Source organism: Callionymus lyra, chromosome 1 (assembly GCF_982586985.1).
Source record: "Callionymus lyra chromosome 1, fCalLyr1.hap1.1, whole genome shotgun sequence".
In the NCBI taxonomy this organism is placed as follows: Eukaryota; Metazoa; Chordata; class Actinopteri; order Syngnathiformes; family Callionymidae; genus Callionymus; species Callionymus lyra.
Genome location: NC_141818.1, coordinates 2,488,730 through 2,504,213, shown reverse-complemented (window position 1 = coordinate 2,504,213; position 15,484 = coordinate 2,488,730). Strand labels below are relative to the sequence as shown.

The window sequence follows — 15,484 nt, the reverse complement described above, 5'->3', positions numbered from 1 at the left end:
AACGTGCAGAAAAGGTTACATTTACGAGCAGAAATGCCCACTTGGTAACATGAGGTGAGAGACAAAGAGAATCCAGTGGCGACGGTTGCTAAGGAGAACAAAGTGGTTGTTTAATGTGTGTTTGTCACATCTTTACCTTTGTTAATAATGTTGTTTATTCTCTTCAAAATAAAGTTCTGACGTGTCATTAAACATCAGTCAAAAGTCTGCTAAGTGCGTTTAATCGGTGGCAAATAAAGTAAGTAAGTAAGTAATTTTTATTTATATAGCGCTTTTCCAGACCATAAAAACACTAGAAGTAAATCACTGCCCTCAGAATATTGAATGGTTGAATTTATAAAAATTAAAAGCGTTTTAAATACAATATAGCATTTTTTGGATCATTTTAAATTCAATAAAACATTTTTTGGATCATTTTAAATTCAATATTAAAAAATACAAAGCCTTTTAAATTCAATATTAAAAAATACGAAGCCTTTTAAATTCAATATAAAAAAATAGGAAGCCTTAAACTCAGCATCACAGTGCCACCAGACAAAACCAAACGAGTACCGAGTTACTATGGAGTTACATTTGTTTCTTTATTGCTCAATTAAAAAGAAAATGACTTCAATTCAAAAAAAAAAACTATTCAAGCCAAAAAAATATTTTCGATTAAAGTTAAAGTTACTTTAATAAAAAAAAAAAACATTTTCAAACCGTTTTCTTTGATTGAAGTTGCCCTTTTTTTGCAGGGCCACATTGTGGTAGGACGTTTGTGTCTTAATTATTCAATCAAAAATTAAGTTACTTTAATCAATTGAAATCTTGGGTTTATTAAAATTAAGTTGATCCTGAAAGAAACTGGCAGCCAGTGAAGAGTTTTAAGGATCGGAGAAATGTGAGTTCTTCTACTAGAGCGGCTCAGAATTCTACGTTGATTCATTTCCTACTTCACTCATTTCTATGATGAACCGTGAAAAGAACTCGGTGAAAATCAACAAGTGAGAAAATGAATCATCATTTTAATGAGTCTTATGAAGACCAGAGAAGACATTTTAAAAAGTACAAGTACAATTATTGTCACTAAAACATGAATCTTCGTGTGAAGATCTTCCGTCAGGTTCGTCCAGATCCTCAGGTGGAAACTTCTCCTGGAGGCCAACGCTTGGCCACGTCCTGATGCAAGGACTCCGGCAGCCACTGGCAATAAACCGAGAGCAGGTCTGTGGAGGACAAACATTCCTGGTCACGTGACGTCAGCGTCCAATCAAATCAAGTCAGTTGAGAGACGACCTTTGATCCCTTAATTCACACCATGTTGTGTAGAAAATGATCTTTGGTATGAAAGTCACGGATTTAAAAGCATCATAATTTAAATCAAGAGTGAAAATGCAGGTCAAAATAACCCTCAGGCCCGAAAAACAAATGTGTTTGTGGTATACCTTGTGTTGTCTCAGGGTCAAAATAACCCTCAAATTCGAAAACAAATGTGTTTGTAGTATCCCTTGTGTTGTCTCAGAGTCAAAATGACCCACAGGCCGCAAAACAAACGTGTTTATGGTATGCCTTGTGTTGTCTCTGGGTCAAGGTGAACCACAGGCCCGAAAACAAATGTGTTTGTGGTATACCTTGTGTTGTCTCAGGGTCAAAATGACCCACAGGACTGAAAACAAATGTGTTTGTGGTATCCCTTGTGTTGTCTCAGGGTCAAGGTGACCCACAGGCCCGAAAACAAATGTGTTTGTGGTATCCCTTGTGTTGTCTCAGGGTCAAGATGAACGACCTCCCTGCTTCCCATTACTACATATGCAGTGGTGGAGGTCGTTCATCTTGACCCAGAGACAACACAAGGGTCAAGTGTAACTGAAAAAAACATTTTCTTTAGACGCTCTATCTTTGGTCACATCATGTTATTATCACCTACATTTCTTTTCTGTTCTCCAGACGGTCATGAGAGCCTCTCTGTTGTTGACTCTCTTGGACACCAGAGCCCCCAGCAGCACCTCCGTCCGGGGCTGCAGCCTGCGGCGCACAAATGTCGCACAGTTCACCTTCAGTGATGACACACGTGTGTGTGTGTGTGTGTGTGTGTGTGCGCGTGTGTGTGTTTGTGTGTGTGTGCAGTGAAGCTTACTTGGCCCAGGACTTCAACATGATGGACGGGTTGGACAGTAGATGGTTTCTGTGTTTCTTCAGTTCCGGACACACCTGACCCTCCAGCAGGAACTGAGCGAACAGTTTGTACCGGTCCAGGTCGTCCGGATGCTCCGTCTCTATGTCCGGCAGCTGCCAGCCCACCCGGACTGAAACACACAAGCCTCGGGTCAGGTCTCGGGTCAGGTCTCGGTCAGGTCTTGGGTCAGGTCTTGGGTCAAGTCTCACGTGCTGCTCAACTCACAGAAGGTGCTGGTCCGGTGACACCTGATGGTACCGGTGGTCGGGCAGAACCAAGGCGCCGGCTTCTCCAGAGGAGGACTGAAGTGGCAGTACTGAGGGAGGAGTCTGGGGATCCAGTCCGGCTCCACCGCCGACACCCCTGAGAGGACCGGGGTCAGTGAAAGGGTTAGAACTGTTGCTTCAAGGACAACATGGGAAAGTCTGAAAATATATGTATGTATATATATATATATATATATATATATATTTAATATATGTACATGAGTGTCGAAGTGTTCAAGGCTGAACTTAAACACGTTTTATTCAATTAATTAATTAATTGAAATGTTGTGCTTTTTGAAAAAAAAATAATTATATTTAATTGTTTCTATATAAAAATGTGAATTATTTAACAATAGAGTTCATTAATGTGAATCTTTTCAAAATGAATACAACAGTTTTGATTTTCTAATTCTCTAATTTAACTTTTTTTGGCTAATGTTAAGCTTTTCCTGTTGAATTTTAAATTACTGTTAAAACCTTACTACTATTTTATCGAAATGTTGTTTTTTTAAGCTTTAATAATTAAATTAAAATAAAATATCTTTATAATAAATTATTATTTTTTTACACAGAGTTTGATCCTCCAATAATTCAAAATACTTAAAAAATTGTATAATCAATAAATACATTTTCTAAATTCAACATTATTTAATTCGTAGTGTTTTAAATTCAATATACAAATGTTGGTACAATAGAGTCACCAGACATTACCAATCGAGCACTGAGCTACTTGATCTAAACTTTCAGCCAATCCTGGGACAGACAGACGATCATGTGACGACAAATTACGTCGGATTATAAAGCAACAGTAATATTTAAGATATTTAAAAGAATTAAAAAGTTAGATCAAGAGGCTCAGAGCTCGATTGGTCTAGTCTGGCCATGTGTCACTATTATAGCAACATCTTTACATTGGATTTAAAAGGCTATGAATTAAACAATATTTAGTTTAGAAAAAATATTTCTTAATGATTGCAATTAGCATATCTAACTATATGAATAAACAATTCAAAGTTTCAATAAAGAAATCGCTTAATTATTGATCAAATTAAATTGTTAAAAAAAAGAAAAAAATCCATAAAGAGTTTCAACATTTACAACATTAAATTAAACCTTCAATATTGTAAATACACTGATATACAAAAACATGAACGACATCAAATATAACATTTCTCTGCACCTTTCATGTACATCTTGCTGGTCTCCAGCACCTCCTGGTACACCACGAACTCAGGCATGGTTTTGAAGAGCGCGGACTTGGGGTGGATGAAGACCGGCTCGTCCATCAGAGGCGTCTGTGGACGACGGAGCAGGTGAGGACCACGTGAGGACCACGCGAGGACCACGCGAGGACATCGTGAAGACCACGTGAGGACCTCGTGAGGACCACGTGAGGTCCACGTGAGGACCTCGTGAGGACCACGTGAGGTCCACATGAGGACCTCGTGAGGACCACGTGAGGACCACGTGAGGACCACGTGAGGACCTCGTGAGGACCACGTGAGGACCACGTGAGGACCACGTGAGGTCCACGTGAGGACCTCGTGAGGACCACGTGAGGACCTCGTGAGGACCTCGTGAGGACCACGTGAGGACCACGTGAGGACCACGTGAGGACCACGTGAGGACCACGTGAGGACCACGTGAGGACTAGTGAAGACCACGTGAGGACCATGTGAGGACCACTTGAGGACCACTTGAGGACCACGTGAGTACCACGTGAGTACCATGTGAGGACCACGTGAGGACCACATAAGGACCACATAAGGACCACTTGAGGACCACGTGAGGACCACTTGAGGACCACGTGAGGACCACGTGAGGACCACTTGAGGACTAGTGAGGACTAGTGAAGACAACGTGAAGACCACGTGACGACTCTCACCTTGTAGCCGTTCTTCCACTTGGGGTCCAGCAGCTCCTCGGCCTGCACCCTCCTGGCCAGGTGGTCTCCCAGCCCGGCCAGGACCACCTGCCTGAGGATGATCACCTGGCTCTCGGTGGGCGGAGCCATCTTGGGATCCATGAAGGCTCCGAGCTCGGGACACACGGCGTTGACTAGAGCGAGGAGAGTGGTGAGGTCAAGGTCGTGGCGACTGGTGCTGAAGGTCGTGTACCTGCGCCCGTCAGCTGCCCTCTGAGCCGGCGGATCTCCAGCATGGCCTTGAACCTCAGACCGTTGTCCTGGCAGAAGGTCTGCGAGCAGCCGGAGAACTCACAAGCACCGACGGCACCTGAGACACATGGTGGCGCTGATCAGCTGCTTCATATTATATCTTCATTCAACTTTTAAATGTTTAAGAATTTAATCATTTTCTATCATTTTTTATTTCAACCATTTGTTTATTTAAAGATGTATTTAATTTTATTTAATTGAATCATTATTATTTATTTCAACCATTTGTTTATCTAAAGTATCTGGTTTTATTTAATAATTTAATCATTAGTATATTGAAAGGTTGAATTTGTTTTTTATAATAATCTAATTAAATCATTTCCTATATTAAAAGGTTTTTAGAGTTTTTTTTATTCATTAACTACATTCGTTAATTTGTATATTTAAGATTGAATTTGTTTTTATTTAATCATTTTGCTCAATAATTTCTATAAAAAAAGGTTTGTTGTTGTTTTTGTTAAATCATTTAATTCAATAATGTCTATATTTAATATATAATTAGTTTTTTATTTAATATTTAAATTCAATACTTTATATATTATAACTAGAAATATAACACATAACAATATATATATATATATTTATATATATATATATATATATATATATATATATATATATATATATATATATTTAACATATATAGTTTGATATTTTAGATCTAATAATAGTTCGATCAAGTAGCTCGATGCTCTATTGGTAATGTCTGGTGAGACTATTATACCAATATTTTTATATTGAATAAATAACTGTAATATTATAAAAGAAAATAATTGGTTTTGAAAATATTATGACTTTTTTATTATGTTATTTATTTTCTGCAGTTATTCCCTTATGGGTTTTTTTAAATAAAAAAATAAACATTTTAATATAGATATTGATGATTGAAAAATTATTGAATTAAAATCCATAAAAAAGTTTCTACATTTGTTAAATTCAACCGTTTATATTCTGATGACACTGATACACTAGCATACGTGTCCCAGCTAGCCTGGGTTCCAGGTGTAAAAGATCTCACCCAGCATCACCATCAGGTCCCCCAGCAGGAGCGCGGCTCCCTGTCCGGCCCAGAGCCTCTTCTTCTGGGTCAGCCGGGCCCGGCGCTGGGCCAGAACCGAGTTCTCGTCTTCGCTGCCGGCGGGTCTGACGAGGAAAAACCACCAAGAGTTTGAGTCAGGATTCTGACCCCCCACAGTCGACCCTCACCTGTCCAGGTCCTCGAAGATCTCCCGCACCGTCATGGCGGCGACCACGGCGATGACGTAGGGCAGGCAGTCCTGCTGCTTCCCGAGCGCCAGCATCTTGGCGTAGCGCGGCGACACCGGGAAGGAAGCCATGGCTCGACCCAGAGGCGTGATGGGACAGCAGAGCCGGGCTCGCTCCATCTGCCTCACCCTGAAGACCGAGGTCAAAGGTTTCAATCCCACAAATACAACCACTGGGATCCAGAAAGTGAATATAAAAGTAAGAACCTCTCAGTGCGGGGGGGCTCCGTCAGAGCTCCCAGAGAAACCAGCAGCTGTTCAGCAGCCACCAGAGCTTCAGTGGAGGGGGGCGTGGGGAAGGGGAAGTTGGCCACCTGTAGACACGTGTGATCATGACGCACAACTACACACTAGGTCAGACAGTTGCAGTACAACACGGGGGCAGCAGGGGGCGCAGCTTCAACGTGCTGCCAGGATCAGTTGATCAGCGTCAGAATATTGATTTAAACTTTTATTGAAAGGTTGTTTTTATAAACATTTAACTATATCTTTTTAATAATAGGGTTTCATTGTTTGTATATTGAAGGGTTGAATTTGTACATTTATATGAATTATTGAATACAAATAAGTATATATAATTATTTTTTTTACACATAGTTTGATATTGCAATTCCAATAAAGTTTTTTTTTTACAAATTCAATATTTTCAAATTCCTAGCCTTTTAAATTCTAATATAAAATGTTGGTATAATAGTGGCATCTTACCAGACTAATCCAATCGAGCACAGAGCCACTCGCTCTAGCTTTTAAATTCCTATCAAGCTGTAAAACTACCATCATGTCAATTAGCTGAAAATTTTGCTTTGGAATCTGTTGATGAATTTACTCACCAGTACTTCTTGTTGTGATCGCCATGACGACGAATGGCTCAAAGTTCAATACTCCTTTGGTATGGTCTGCTTTTTTATTTATTTAAAAGACTAGTAATAAAGCAATTGGGAACTGAGAAACCATAGTTTTTAATTATTGTAATTAAAATATCAAACTCTGTGTGTACATTCTTTTTAAATATTTAAATTATTAAAAAAGTTAATAAATTCAACCTTTCAACTGAGAAATTATTGAACTTAATGACTGCTACAAATAAATATTTCAATTAAAAAAATTAAATAAAGTTTCAACTTTGGAATTATAAGTTTAACCATTCTATCCATCCATCCATCCATCCATCATCTATCCATCCATCCATCATCATCCATCTATATTCTGATGCCACTGACATGCACACACACACACAGACCTTCTCTATGTTGAGGTCCTTCATCTGCAGCACCAGGTCCTCCACAGGTCGACGAGTGATCTCTGCCTCCGAGAAGAGACTGAAGTCTCCGAACACAGCAGACGAGAACAACCTGCAGAACCAGAACCTTCAACAATCCTGTGCCACACACACACGCTCTGTGTGTGTCGTCTCTGCACCTGTAGCAGTGGCCCGGCTCCGTCCTGCCGGCTCTCCCCGCCCTCTGATTGGCCGAGGCCTGCGACGTCCAGGTGACCTTGAAGGAGGACACGCCGGTCACTCGGTCGTAGAAGCGCTTCTTGACTCGACCGCAGTCCACCACGTACTTGATGCCGGGGATGGTCAGCGACGTCTCGGCCACGTTGGTGGCCACGACGCACAGACGCGTCCCTGGGGGAGGAGGCCGGAACACCTGCGGGGACCACCATCAAGACCAGAACCCAGAGAGAGGGAAGGGCGGGGTCTCACCTTGGCCTGCTGCTCGGGGGCCAGCAGGGAGTAGAGCGGGAGAACATACATGGGGATGGACGGGTCGGACTTCGCCTCTGAGCAGATGAAACCACAGAGTTAAACCATCAACGTCCACAGACCGGAGGCGTCACGCCGGAGCTCACCCGCGTCCTCGGGATCGTCTCCGATGTCAAGGTCAGAGCCTTCGTCCTCGTCTTCATCCAGTCCCGCCTCCCGGTCCTCGTCGCCCTCGTCCAGGGGCAGAGCCGAGTAGTTGGCCAGGTCGATCCGCGGCAGAGCCTGGACACGAGTCGGGCGTTTGAACCACATTCTAGCATTTTAAGTCTCAGAACCGCTCAAGAGTTCGTCACAGGTTTGAACGGGTCAATAACCGTTTGTTTTAGCATTAAAAACTTTCAATAATTGAATTAAAAAGAAATTAATTGTTTATTTACACATAGTGTTTGATATTATAATAATAAAAAAAATAATTAAATGTTTAATTCGTAGCCTTTTAAATTAAGTATTAAAAATGTTGGTATAATAGTGTCACCAGACAAAAGCAATTGATCACTGAGGTACTTGATTGAACACGTGATCGTCTGAATGTCGTATGATTGGTTAAAAGTTTTTTTAATTATTGGAATAAAAAATGTTGAACTTTATGTGTAAAAAAAAAAAAAACATTCCGCGTTTTTTATTGTATTATTTTGAAAGATAAAAATAATTATTTAAAATGATTTAAATTTTTTTTATTTAATGATAAATTAAATGCAAAAATTCATGTTCAACATTGAAAATGTCAACAATATTCTGATAAACATAGTTTTCATTTAAACTGTTACAAAGTCAAAACTTCCTCTGCAGATGAAAAAGTGACTTGAACTCACCACAGCTTTCTTCCTCTTGTTCTTCCTGGAGCTCCTCGTCTCCGAGGCGTCCTCCTCTTCCTCCTCACCTGGACCTTCAATGCACTCATCATTAAAAAGAGTTTGGACTCGAAAGTAAAATAAAATAACTCACCTGTGGAGTTTTTCCTGAAGGGAAAAGCTTTCCTGAGTCGTCTGCACAGACTGTGAACTTCTGCCTGACCGGTCAGGAACACCAGGATGCCCCCTGTGGTGAGAGAGTGTAACAACACCTGAATGTCAAAACCTTTATTACGTCTGATGTTTGGTACATTCTGTTGATTATTTCTTTTACATCCTGTCTCACACGATGGAGCCAAAAAGCTCCATGAGTGAGTGGGCTTTTGTGTGTGTTTGTGTGCGTGGGGTGAGTGTGTGTATCTCTGTGTGGCTGCAAGCGTGAGCTTGTGTCTCCGTTTTTGTGTGTTTGTGCGCAAGTGAGTATCTGTATATGTGCATGTTTGTGCATAAATGTGTTTCTGTCTGTGTCCGCACACATGTGTGTCCGCATATATATATGTGTGTGTGTGTGTATGTCTGTGCTTACATGTGTGTGTGTCAGTGAATGCACATGTGTGTGTGTCTTTGCATGCATGTGTGTGACTATGCTTGTTTGTGTGTGTATGCATGTGTGTTTGTTTGTGTGTGTATGCATGCGTTTGTCTGCGTGTGTGTGCATCTGTGCCTGCATGTGTGAGTGTCTGTGCATGTGTGTGTGTGTATGCATGCGTGTTTGACTATACGTGTGTGTGTGCGTGTATGTCTGTGCTTGCTTGTGTGTTTGTGCATGCATGTGTGTCTGTGCATGCATGTGTGTGTGCGTCTGTGTATGCATGTGTGCGCGTGCATGCATGTGTCTATGCATGTTTGTGTGTTTGTCTTTGTGTGTGTCTGTGCTTGCATGTGTGTGTGTGTGTACCTGGAGGCAGCATGCGGTGGATCTTGCAGGTCTTGAGGAACACCTCTCCAGTGTAGTCGTCCGTCGGTGTGCGTTTGTTGAAGTGGATGCTGACAGGAAACTGCCGAGCGTCGACTTTGATGACGGGCGGCGGCGTCTTGAACAGCTTCTGGTTGTCGGTGAAATCCTCCACGCGCAGAGTGGCCGACATGACCAGCAGCTTCATGGGCAGTCCTTTCTGCTCGACAGCAGAGTGGTCATCTCCGAGCAGCCTCTCACACACACACACACACACACACACACTACCTTGTTCCTGAGTGGCACGATGCGAGACAGAAGTCCGATGAGAATGTCTGTGTAGACGCTGCGTTCGTGGGCCTCGTCGATGATGATGACGCTGTACTTCTGCAGCAGGAAGTCCTGGGACCCGAGAAGGAAATGATCCACGTTTCTTTTAACAACATCCCGTGTGTGTTTCTACCTTTTGAACCTCCTTCAATAAAACTCCGTCCGTCATGAACTTGATCTTGGTGTCGCTGGTCACGTTCCCTTGATATCGGATCTGGTACGACACCTCGCTGCGCAGAGACACAAGCGGGTGAGAAAAAAACCCTTCTTCTTTATGATTGATAAAGAAGTCTGCGGCACCGTGTGGACAGGTTCATCTCTTTGGCCACTCTGTGCGACATGCTGACGGCGGCGACTCTTCTGGGTTCTGTGACGCCGATGATCCCGGATCCACTACAGGACAGACGAATAAACTTGTTGTTACTTCAATGACCAATAATCTCCGCTGCGTAGAATTCCATCGTTGGTGCTGCAGGTGTGTTTGACTCTTGAGTGACACATTCAAGGAGCAGATTAGTTTCCTTCAATGTTTCTCGTTTGTCAAAACAAATGTAAAGTTAATAACAAATATTATTAAACTATTAATTTCTCATCATTTTGTGTCACTTGAATATAATCCAGTAACATAAAATGAATCAAAGTAAAACTCAAAAACAAATGAAAAAATATTCATTCATTTAAATAATGTACTTATTGTTCAACTATATATATTACTTACTTCTTAAAACTATAAAAAACAAAGTGCCTTTACATTGTGTTTTATATTATTATTTTTATTACTTATACTGCTATTTTAAATAAAGATCAACTAATGTCATGATGTGTGTGTGTGTTGTTATGATGTTGTTTATCATCAGTGTGTGTGTCTGAAATCTTGTGGACCAATAACCACGCCCACTCTGCTGTGATTGGTCAAACATGAAGGTTTGTCACCGCATATCATCAATCTGGGAAGTCCCACCTCCAAGGGACTCATTGTATAAACAAAGCGTGGTGTGATTACAGCTGGCTGGAGGAGGACTGAAGCCAATATTATATCATAATGAACTCCGCTCTCGTAACCTCTCGTTTGCCCAGATTTCAGAGCAACTTTATAAAGTAATGAGTTCAAAACACGGTCATGATGAGGGAGTTACTGCGTCTTAGAGAGGAAAACTTCAATATTTACTACTTGTGAGTGAGGGCCAGTTTTTACACTAGTTCACCTTTAAATAAATATATACATTTTAAAGTTTTCCCATGAAGTTTGACCCCTTTTCTCACTCAGTTCCCTTTGTCTCTACAGACCCCTGACCACTGCAGTACCTGGCGTAGCCGGCTTCGTAGAGAAACTGGGGCACTTGGGTGGTTTTGCCGCTTCCTGTCTCTCCACAAATGACGACGCAGGGATTCTCCTTCACCGCCTCCATGATGAGCTGCTCCTCCGCCAACACCGGCAGCTTCAGACGAGACGCCTGCACAAACACGAAGGTGAAGGTTCTCGTCGTTCAGGCCAAAAATGTCCATAAATTAACTGAGAAGACGTGGAAGTCTCACTTGTATTTCAGGAGATCTGTCCACTGGGATGAAAATAGCCGGTTCTGACACTGGCTTGACCTTGACTTGATCAGACTTCTTCTCTTCTTCTGCTTTAACTGGTGTTTCTTCCTCTTTAGTTTCCTGAGTCTCCTTTGGTTCCTTCACATCCGTAGATTCTTCCACTTTCTTGTTGTCTTCTTCAGCATCAACATCATCATCATCGGATGTTTCCTCTTCACTGCTCTCTTCATCCTTCTGTTCTTCCTCCTCCTCGTCCAGCTGCCATTTTCTTTTCCTGTTGGCTCCGCTCAGGCTGCTGATCTTTGAGGTTTCGTTCGTTTCCTCCAAAGTCCTGAGACACACAAAAGATGTTTAAGAGTTCCACACCTTCTCCAAAGGAACATGTCTGCTCACGGTTTGATCTGGTACAGCTTCTCTCCGGTGCCCAGTCTGGAGGTGGTGTAGAGCAGCTTCAGCTCGGACTCGGGCAGCTGGACCTCGGCCAGTCGGCTCAGGATATCTGCTCTCTGGAGAGAACATGATGAGTTTTTTATTTTTAAACTGAACACAGAACCTGACATAATATCTTCAACCAACCTGTGCCTTCTTGTCCTTCCGCTCCAGAACCTTCTGCAGTTCCTTCTTCTGTTTCTTGGTGAGGCGCCTCTTGGTAGAGACGGGCTGCACGGAGGACTTCTTCTCCTTCTTCTTCCTGGCAGGGAGGACGAGTGCATTGCTCTCATCGATTCCCTTCAGCTTCCAATCCTCTGAAGAAGACAAACAAACGTGTTCTATGTCTTGAGGGACGTCATAGCTCAGATGGTCGAGTGGTTGACTCTCGGTCTGAGAGGTTGCAGGTTCAATCCCAGTTCCGGATGAGATTATGGTGTTGTGTCCCTGAGCAAGACACTTTACTGATGGTTGAGCTGGCGCGCTGCGTTGCAGCCTACTCCCATCAGTGTGTGATTGTGTGTGTGAATGGTTGAATTTGTAACTTAGTGCGCTTTGAGTGCTGAATAAGCATAGAAAGCGCTATATAAGTAAGAGCCATTTACCATTTACTGTTTATATATTAAATAAAACGAGGATAATAAAGTGTTAAAAGATTGAGACGTGCTTCTGAAAACTACTTAAAACATCTGTTAAGATACGTCTTGACAATACTTGCAGCTGAGAAACATGGTCATGGGGATTATTTGTAAATAGACACAATTAATATATAATAATAATAACAAACACGCGTTACCTCTCAGTTCAAGAACAACACTTGACTTTTCTGTTTCTGCTGGTTGTTGTTGTTGTTGTTTGTCGTCATTACTTTGTCTCGCTTTCCAGTTGTGTTTGTTCCTCAGTTTTCCCATCTTCTGACTCAAAATCGGGAAAAACTATTAAAAAAAATAACCATTAAAGTCGACCAACGTATAATTGAAGTAGAGATCCAGTTGTACACGATATTACGCAGAAGGAAACGTTAACGTATAGGATCTGAAAGTCACTATAAATATAAGATTTTACTCCTTCAGCAGGTCCTCACGTGTAAACAGCAGCGAGTGCGCCCGAGAAATGAGTCCGCCACTGTGACGTGTGAGAAAAAACAAAGGTTCCGCAGAGAGATAAATATATTTTTATTTTTATTAGGACAAACGTCAACTTCGTTTTAAGACATTTAAAAAAAGCACCAAGTAAAATGTCGTATTTTAAATATTTATTTATTTGAGGGATGAAAATCGGTAGTAAAAAAATAAAAAATAAGACTTGAATTAAGACTTTTTTTTATTAAGTAACTCAAAATTGTAATTACACATTTTGTGAAACTGTTCACGTTAATAGAAAAATGTAATGAATATTTAATAAAACGTAAAAAAAAATATGAAAACAGTAAATTGAATATTTAACAAGCATTTATGAAAATAACTATTACATGGTTACATTTAAGTTAAAATAATCCAAATCTTCTTCACATGTCCTTCAGAGGAGAATACTCGTTCTCGGTGACGAACTCTCCTCCGGTGAGATCCTCTCTGGTCCTCCTCGCCTCCTTGCTCATCCTCTCGAACCTCCTGAGGAAGACCACCACCACCGCCAACAGCGCCCCCTGCAGGAGCACGAACACCAGCAGGCTGACCTGGGAGGCCACAGCCAGGTCGCAGTACCAGTAGTGGCAGGAGCCCAGCAGCTCCTCCTCGCTCAGGTAGACCACCAGCCGGCCCCTCAGGCCGGGCGGGGAGCTGCAGTTGACCCCCTGGTGGGGCGTGTGGTGGGGCGGGTGACTCAGCAGCCACGCCCGCAGGTACAGGATCCCGCAGTCGCAGGACCAGGGGTTACCGTGGAGGGTCACCGTGTGCAGCTCCGTCAGGTTGTCCAGGAGCCCGTTGGGGAGCGTGGTCAGGCGGTTGTCGTGGAGACGGAGCTGCTGGGTGTCCGGGGGGAAGCTGGCGGGCAGAGAGGAGGACGAGAGCGAGCGGCGGCTACACTCCACCAGACCCCCGGAACAGGTGCAGAGACGGGGACACGTGGACGCTCGACCCCCGACGACCAGGAGCTGACACAGCAACAGGGGCTGACACAGCAACAGGAGCCGCTTCATCTTCAGCCATGATCGACAGAAATCATCAGTTACTACTTTAATGACTTCGTTTAATGATATTGTTGGAGTAATGTCGAAGCAAAATTAATATGAATAAAATAAATTGGATAAACTAACTAATTTAAAGGATTATTTTCCAAAAATAACATTATTAACACAAATTAAATTCACTGAAAAATGAATAGATGTACAAACTGTAAAATGTACTTTTACACAAGATATTAAAGGTATTTTTCCTGCAGTTTATTAAGGACACATCTTTGAAACAGAAATAATTTGTTATTTTTATTATTATTTTATCCACACTGAGAGTATATTATTACTGTAATGATTTGGATGTAATCTTGGCTTTGTATTATTTTCCATTAAAAATAATAAAATAATAATAATAAAAAATATATGTACAAAGATTCTAGTGGATATATATTCTATTCTATGAATAAATAACATTATTTAGGACAAAAGCTGTGTAAATACTTAGCATTATACATACTACGGTGGCCTGGAAGTGCAAAACAAATTGACAAACTATTAACTTGAGTTTACAAATTAGTTTCAGAATTTATCATTTTGTTTTAAGAGTTTTTACATTTGTTTTCCCGTCACAGCCACAGAATGATTCATCAAAAAACTTCACAATTATTTTATTCATTCATTTTTTTTAAACATCATTTTAAAGCTGAAGTTAATTCAATAAATAGAGTAAACACTTATTTGACCAGGTAAGTAAGTCATTTTTATTTGTATAGAGCTTTTCCAGACCAGGGTCACGAAGCGCTTAAACAATCAAAACAATACTCAATAAAGTATATACTTTAAAGGTCAAGATAAAACTGATAACACAACAGGAGTTCCAGAAAATTAAGGAAAAGCCTGACTAGTGTTGAAGCTTTTCCTTTTGTGACTATATTTTCTGACGGAACTTGAAATTAAATTAATCTCTCTTTAATCTTAATTATCGTTCTTTTTTAATTCAATATGTAATACATGTAAAAAATAAAGAAAATACATATATATCTAATTTAATTGCAATTTAATGTGGGTTTCCTTTGGTAAAAATGTTGCCCATCATTATATTATCCTGACATATTTACATTTCTCAATTTCTATACTAACATTAAGTCATTCAAATCTTTCTTTTATAGATTTGTCATCATCATTTAGTTATTTCGAATTTTTAAAAATGCATAAATATCCTGTATGTATATATTAGATATATGTTTAATATCATTTTAAAAATGAAGTTAATTTAATAAATAGTACTGTATTAAATAGTATTTAAACTGCTTTACCTTGAGTGCTGCGTGATCTGCTCGTTTTGAACTGACAGGTCGTGTTTGTTTCTGTTATATCTGGTGTGAAATGATAAAGAGAAATGAACCAAAACACACACATGCGCACACAAACACACACACACACACTCACAAAATTTTCTCCCAAATTAATTTACACAGAGTTGGTACGGCAGCAGAAAAAAAAAGTGAATTAATGTTATAAGCTATAGAAATATATAAAATCAATATGAATAATTTTAACACAACATTGTCACACACACACACACACACACACACACATTTGTATTTCTTGGCTTGACTTCAAACACTTTTAAGTGATTCTCTTTTGACTCTTAAAAGTTTGTTTTGCTAATTAAAAGTTTCAAAACTAAAACATGC

General features: G+C 40.8%; 2 protein-coding genes across 2 annotated transcripts; both read right to left on the bottom strand.

Moving 5' to 3' along the window:
- Positions 1-1,066: 1,066 nt before the first annotated feature.
- Positions 1,067-12,760, bottom strand: dhx37 (DEAH (Asp-Glu-Ala-His) box polypeptide 37). The gene is made up of 25 exons (XM_087787995.1): positions 12,471-12,760; positions 11,822-11,991; positions 11,639-11,751; positions 11,243-11,576; positions 11,012-11,160; positions 10,007-10,099; positions 9,840-9,936; positions 9,665-9,778; positions 9,380-9,596; positions 8,576-8,668; positions 8,443-8,516; positions 7,717-7,852; positions 7,571-7,647; positions 7,282-7,514; positions 7,103-7,214; positions 6,070-6,176; positions 5,804-5,992; positions 5,616-5,740; positions 4,539-4,655; positions 4,307-4,479; positions 3,602-3,716; positions 2,381-2,518; positions 2,117-2,285; positions 1,907-2,004; positions 1,067-1,205 (listed from the first exon to the last, which is right to left on the bottom strand). Exons 1-25 carry the CDS (start codon positions 12,583-12,585, stop codon positions 1,117-1,119), a joined length of 3,447 nt encoding a protein of 1,148 aa, XP_087644121.1. The 5' UTR covers positions 12,586-12,760; the 3' UTR covers positions 1,067-1,116.
- Positions 12,761-12,979: 219 nt separating this feature from the next.
- Positions 12,980-15,174, bottom strand: gp1bb (glycoprotein Ib platelet subunit beta). Its single transcript, XM_087788014.1, has 2 exons — positions 15,104-15,174; positions 12,980-13,811 (listed from the first exon to the last, which is right to left on the bottom strand). Exon 2 carries the CDS (start codon positions 13,809-13,811, stop codon positions 13,182-13,184), a length of 630 nt encoding a protein of 209 aa, XP_087644140.1. The 5' UTR covers positions 15,104-15,174; the 3' UTR covers positions 12,980-13,181.
- Between the last annotated feature and the right edge of the window lie 310 nt (positions 15,175-15,484).

Coding starts and splice junctions, on each gene's coding strand:
- dhx37 (XM_087787995.1), bottom strand. CDS start 12,585: ATGGGAAAACTGAGGAACAAACACAACTGGAAAGCGAGACAAAGTAAT. Junction 8,517..8,575: donor CTTCAGGAAAAACTCCACAG/GTGAGTTATTTT, acceptor AGTGCATTGAAG/GTCCAGGTGAGGAGGAAGAG. Junction 3,717..4,306: donor AGTGGAAGAACGGCTACAAG/GTGAGAGTCGTC, acceptor CGTCGTCCACAG/ACGCCTCTGATGGACGAGCC.
- gp1bb (XM_087788014.1), bottom strand. CDS start 13,811: ATGAAGCGGCTCCTGTTGCTGTGTCAGCCCCTGTTGCTGTGTCAGCTC.